The sequence below is a fragment of the Meleagris gallopavo genome, chromosome Z (assembly GCF_000146605.3).
Source record: "Meleagris gallopavo isolate NT-WF06-2002-E0010 breed Aviagen turkey brand Nicholas breeding stock chromosome Z, Turkey_5.1, whole genome shotgun sequence".
Taxonomy (NCBI): Eukaryota; Metazoa; Chordata; class Aves; order Galliformes; family Phasianidae; genus Meleagris; species Meleagris gallopavo.
Window position 1 is genome coordinate 28,524,871 of NC_015041.2, and position 6,267 is coordinate 28,531,137.

General features: G+C 45.6%; 1 protein-coding gene across 2 annotated transcripts; it reads left to right on the plus strand.

Annotated features, from left to right (window-relative positions):
* The first annotated feature begins 1,940 nt into the window (after positions 1-1,940).
* Positions 1,941-4,449, plus strand: LOC109363970. 2 transcript variants are annotated; one of them, XM_019610473.2, is made up of 3 exons: positions 1,941-2,464; positions 3,163-3,208; positions 3,382-4,449. In XM_019610473.2, exons 1-3 carry the CDS (start codon positions 2,321-2,323, stop codon positions 4,239-4,241), a joined length of 1,050 nt encoding a protein of 349 aa, XP_019466018.1. In that variant the 5' UTR covers positions 1,941-2,320; the 3' UTR covers positions 4,242-4,449. The 2 variants fall into 2 exon arrangements, with proteins under 2 accessions (XP_019466018.1, XP_019466017.1); XM_019610472.2 differs by having other exon boundaries at positions 1,943-2,464; positions 3,160-3,208.
* The last annotated feature ends 1,818 nt before the right edge of the window (positions 4,450-6,267 follow it).

Consider the following 6,267-nt stretch of genomic DNA (forward strand, 5'->3'; position numbering starts at 1 on the left):
CTTGAAGTACACACTGGGCTGCTCTCTCCTGCCATATTACTCACCATATGCCCCCATGTCCCTAAGGAAAAACATTCTCACTGATGGACTTACCTTTGCTGAGGCAGGAAAAACCCAGACTGCCTTGAGCAACGTGTATTTCATGTGTCCTACACTTAGAATATCTCACACGTACATTAAGAGTTTTGATTGGGCTGGGTCAGCTCTTGTGCCAAACAATCCAGATGATCCTAGGCAATTCCTGCCAGTCCCAAACAGCTTCACCACACCACCTGTACAGATGACAGCTGAGCCCATCGCTGTAGCTGGTGGCCCTTCTGTGAAAACATAAGAAAAGGAAAAATGCTTGCAAGAGTGAGGAGTGGGGAACTCAAAGGTGAGAAACAGCTCTGTAGGCACCAGGGGTTCAAGAGAAGTGAGGGAGAAGGTGCTCTGCATGCCAGAGAAGAGACTTAAACACCCTTGTCCAGAGGCTTTTACACCAAGAACTGATCCTTTCTCATCAGAGTGGTCTGCTATTCAAATACTGGGAAAAGTAAGGCCGATGTTCAGCAATAAGGAGAGACAAGCTGACTGGTATTGGTACCAGCTTCGGAATATTGTCAGTGTCTGAAGGGTAAGTGATTGTAACAGGTTAAGAATAACGGTTGATCAAGTCCTCTCCCTGGATCATGGGATTGTCAGATGATGTGACAACAGTCATTTTTGCGAACATCTTGAAGGGGAAGATTCAGCTGACACTCAGCTAGACAAGTGTGTAGAAAGGAGGTCACAAATTCATTAAAAATCTGAGTAGTAAAAGTTTGTCCTTTAAAATACAGAAGCTACTGGTGAAGTAAGCCCATAGGTTTATCAGTTTTGCTCTTCCTCTCATCATGGGACAGTGGTGGAACTTGTATAATAAATCATAGAACTATAGAAGAATAAAATGTTTTGGATAGGGACCATTAAAGATCATGCAGTTCAATGTCTCTGCTATTAACAAGCATGCCTTATTTTAAATAGGTTGCTCTGAAAGTAATGTCACCTATTTACGTAAGTGTTGATGGATGTCAATTCCAATTCTGGAGTAAATGGCATCCATTGACGGAGGAATTCATATATACCTTTGCTTCACATGTGCTTCAGTGTCAGACTCCATTTTGTCAGACTGCTCCTCTGCTCCCAACTGTCTCATGGCAATAAAATGTAACAGAATATTGGCAGGAAGGTTCAACCTCTACTACACTGTCACCAACATCTGCCTCTGGCATTGTGAACTAACATAATAAAACAGGAGGCATTGCAGTTCTTTCAGAGCAGATCTTGTAGGTTGCCCAAAGCCACATCTATTCTAGATTTGAGTGCTCTTGAAGATGGGACAGCCTTCTTAAACATGCTGTTCCTCACCACTCTTGTGGTAATAGATTTTTTTCTACTATCTAATCTAACTCTAGCCTCTATCAATTGGAAACCATTGCTTCTATTCATTTCACTGCAGTTCTTGGTGAAATATCGTGGAATCACAGAATTATAGGTTGGGAAAGGCTTTCAGGATCATAAGTCTGTGGCCTTAGGGCTTTGTATGGTTGTCCCCACACACAGGCCTATGCTCCAATCACTGTGTCCCCATAAATCAAGCATCCTCATGCCACATCTTCTAGTGAGTCTGTGCTAACCTTCGGATGGTGAATGAAAGTAAATTTCTACTGGACCCCGGCATCCTGCTGCTTATCTCTGTGTCCACCATGCTTGACATACGGCAGCAGTTACAGGGCCACTCAAGGCTGCAGCATGGCAGAGCTGGGCCCCAGAAGCACTCAATTCTGGGTGAGTCACTGTGCTGCATTTCAGTACCTCATCGTGACAGTCAAAGATCATCTAGTGAAACAATCTTTCATAAACTCACCAGAACCTCCCAGCTCTTAGGAAGAGAGGATTATAAATGTCTAAAGTAGTTCTGTTGAGGGAACTTGAAAGTATTAGAAACACCATGGAAGAAAGGAGCTTCAGTTCAAAGAAGTGTTTTGACTACTTGTTAGGAACCTTCAGCACACTAAAGCATGCTGTTTTCTTAATCTTAGTGTCCTCTCCTGACAGCTCAGAATGGCTTTTTCTGGCTAGAAGGCCCTGGGTTACCCAAATATCTTGCCCAGGGTCACTCTGAAGAAGCCACAACCACCGGCCTAGCTGGGTGGTCTTCTGTGTTCCTTGGTCTGTGTCCTTCTTCCTGGGGTCTCTGGTGCGCCTGAGGATGTCATGGAGCTGACAGTGACTTCACAGTTCCCTTAGTAACAGTAGCAGATGCCTGGTTTGCATCTCCAGAGGATGATGTAAGGACATGAGTGGCTCTGGTCCCAGCATGCTGAATGCCATTAAATTAGCACTGCATGACTGGCAGTGCTTTGGCCCTTGCCTCCTCACATTCTTGATGGCCTGGGCTGCCCTGTGTTGTTTGCTCAACTTCTCCAAAAAAGGCCATCAGGTAGGAGAAAGGCTCCAGGTCAGCCATTCCCAGGGAGCCTTGCAGGATAAGGGTTTGGGAGCAGGCAGGGACTCACATTCACCACTGAATGGGGCATGAGCCTCTTGGTGGGTTCAGCTGGGGTCAGGGTCACTGGAGTCATAATGAGGTTCAGCAGAGCTGAGTGCAAGGTGCTGCATGTGGGTCAGGACAATCCCCAGTGTGTGTACAGACTAAGAAAAGTAACCGAAAGAAGCCCTATATAGAGGGACCTGGGTGTTCTGGTGAACAAAAAGTTTCACATGAGCTAGCAGTGTGCCCTTGCAGCCCAGAGTGCCCAGCATATCCTGATCTACATCGAAAGAATCATGGTCAGCAGAGTGAGGGAAGTGATTATTCCCAACCTGCTCTCCCCTTGGGAGGTCCTATCTGGAGTAATGCCTCCAGGCCTGTGGTCCTCAGCACAAGAAAGACATGAAGTTATTGTAGGGGAATGCAGCTCACATAGAAGATCATAGGGCTGGAGCATCTCTACTACAGAGAAAAGTTGAGGGATCTGGTATTGTTTCATCTGAATATGTGGTAGCCTGATCTGGTGGGTGACATCCCTGTGCAATGCAGAGTGTTGGAAATATATGATTTTCAAGGTTTGTTTCAAGATAAGCCATTCTATGACTCTTTGATTCTGTAATTCTATGAATGCTGCTTTCTTCTAGCAGGTCAGGAGCTGGCACAGGACATGGTGCATGAGTACACAGGAATCAGGTAAAGTTTTCTTGGCCTACTGGGGCCCCAGTGTTGTGCAGGGCTTAGCTGCATGCATGCTAGAGGCAGCATGGCCCAGTCTTTAACTATCAGCTGGCCACCAGACCTGGACTTAAGGCTGGAGGCCTGGAATGCTCTTGTTCATGGAGCCTCACATCCCCCATCTTTTGCAGTTGGCGAGGTGCACACAGACCTAGGTGAGCTTGGTCTGCTCTCCTTGGATGGCAGGCCACTGGGCCAGTTCTTGTGTTACAGACGTGACTGTGAGCACTGCAGCCAGGCCATTTGGAAGAGGCTGTTGTGGCACCATGCCAGATGGGCCAGAATGAGGGCATTCCACCATCTGCACTCCTCTTCGTCTTCAAACTCCAGCACCTCTTGCAGGGATGCGAATACAGCCAGCTCATCCCATTCCTCAACCAGAAGGAATTTGGCCACCCAAATTAACCTACCCTCTGTTGAACTCTTGTGCCAGTCAGAGCTGAGAAAACTGAGGAAATTCCATCTCGAGCACACAGTGATATATCAAAAATTGATGGCAATGCAGGGGCCAGCTGACACAATCACCTTTAATCTTGGACTTCTCAGCCAGGCCCACCAGCTTATTGAGACAGAACCCGTGCAGCCAATGAGAGATGCTTGCCACTGGACTGGATCACTCCCTACCGTGGTTTCCACTGCTGATAAGGACGTCAATCTGCCCACTGGAGTGGATTCTCATCATGTGTCAAGGCTAGAACAAGGACTGGACTTCTGGAAGCTTCTGAATATCCTGAGGAAGTCTGAAGAGACCAAACTGAGTGCCTTCCCTACCATTGTGCAGAAGTCACACAAGATGCACACACACAGGATAGCAGTTTCCACAGCTAACACACCACACCACTCCAGCACTGTCCCCATCTACTTCTGTTCACGGGAGGGTCTGTTCCTGAAAGAAGAGGTGCAGGAGGCCCTGGAGCTCCACATCCGTGCAAAGAAACTGCACCACCAGTGGGGCTTGCCTGGGAGGTTGCTGGCAACACCTCAGGCATAGCCAACATCCACATGACTGCAGTGTGCAGTACTCCACACACATTACCACTCTTGGCATCTGAGAATGGGCACCACGTAAGATGTCAGGTGGAAACAAACTCCTGCTGCCTGCACTGCGAAGGGAGAGGCCTCCCCATTGAAAATGTCCTCCTGATTTTTCCTATTCCTATTAAAAATATTAAAGCCATTCCTCTCAAATCTGGGTATTTATTACAGGCCACCAGGCTAGGATGAGAAAGCTGATGAGGCCTTCTACACATAGCTGTATTTAGACTCACAATTACAGGCATTAGTTTTCATAGCCACCACCTGATATTTGTTAGACATATTCCAGACACACTCAGTCTAAGGAATTCCTGCAATTTGTTGAATATAACTTTCTGACACAGGTGGTAGAGAACCCAGCAAGGAAAGATGTGCTGCTGGACCTTTTTCTTCCGAACAGCAAAGGACTGGGGAAGTCTGGGATGCAGTGATCTCAAGATAGTAGAGTGGAGTTCAAGATTTTGTGTGGAAGAAGCAAGGCAATAAGTAGGACTGAAGTCCTGGACTCCAAGAAAGCCAACTTTGTCCCATTCAAGAACCTAGTTAATGGTATCCCATGGGTTAGAAAGTTGGAAGAAAATGTGACCTATGAGCGCTGATCAAAATTTAAGAATCACTTTTGCATGCTTAGAATTGGTGCATCTCTAAGGGTAAGAAGTTGAGCAAAAAATGTAATAATGAGCAAGGGCTCATGTACAAACTCAAAGAGAAGACCATGAAATGTGGAGAAAGGGTCCAGTCATTAGGAAAGAAAATTGGAATATTGTCAGGTTTGCAGGGATGCAACCAGGAAGGCTAAGGCTCACTTGTAATTAAATCTGGCAATTAATTAAATCTGACTAGACTGGGGAAGAGCAGAGGATGTTGTTTACCTTAACTTCAGCAAGGCATTTGATGCTGTTTCCCACAATATCCTTGTCATGAAACTTAAGAGTGTGGGATAGGTGTGCAGACAGAGGTGGATTGAGAACTGGCTGACTGGCAGAGCTCAGGGGGTCATCACTGGTGGCACAGAGTCTAGTTGGAGTCTTTTATTAAGTGGTGTTCCCCTGAGGTTGATGCTGGATCTGTCTTGTTCAACATCTTCATCAACTACTTGGATGAAAGGACAGAGCTCACCCTCAACAAGTTTGCTGATGATACAAAGCTGAGAGGAGTGTCTGATATAGCTCCTTTAATGGTGTACGACCAGAGCACCATACAAGCAGCCAGTACATAGGGAACTTAGCTCCAGAAAAAATGCATTGAGTAAATATAGTAAAAGGAAGTCAAGAATTGGGGACAAAGGCTGCTAAACTTACCAGAAACTGTAAAAACAATTTCCCAATAAACTCAATGAGATCAGAGGGGTGTTTCATGTCTGTTCATGTCAGTATATCCAAGGTTAATTGTGTCTCCTTTTTTCTTTTATTCATAAGCTGTATTACATGCTGTGGAAAAATGCAGACTTTGTACTTCAAGACTTGAACCAATATTCCTTATTCCCTTTTTTTTTTACTAGGAGTAAAAAGCAAAGAAAGAATTGGGGCAGTTTTATGTTTTTAGCTCTCCCCTGGATGTATATCCTCATGCATTTGGAAGTCCAGAGTCACGGTCATTCATATCTGTGAGACACTCTTACCATATACAGAAGGGAAAGGAGAATGTTCTTCCTTTAGACTAATTAAGAAAGTGCATGGAGAAAATACTTTGGCCATCAGAATACACCTGGAGTACAGCGTCTTATTCTGGGGACCCAGCACAAGAAAGACATCGAGCTGTTGGAGTGGGTCCAGAGGAAGGTCACAAAGATCAGAGGGCTGGAGCACCTCTGCTAGGACAGGCTGAGAGAGCTGGAGCTTTTCAGAATGAAGAGAATGCTCCAGTGGACCGAGAGACTTTTTATAAGGCTGTTTTTAGTGACAGGATGAGAGGGAAATGGCTTTAAACCAGAGGGTAGATTTAAGCTAGATATTAGGAAGAAATTCTTTGCAGTGAGGATG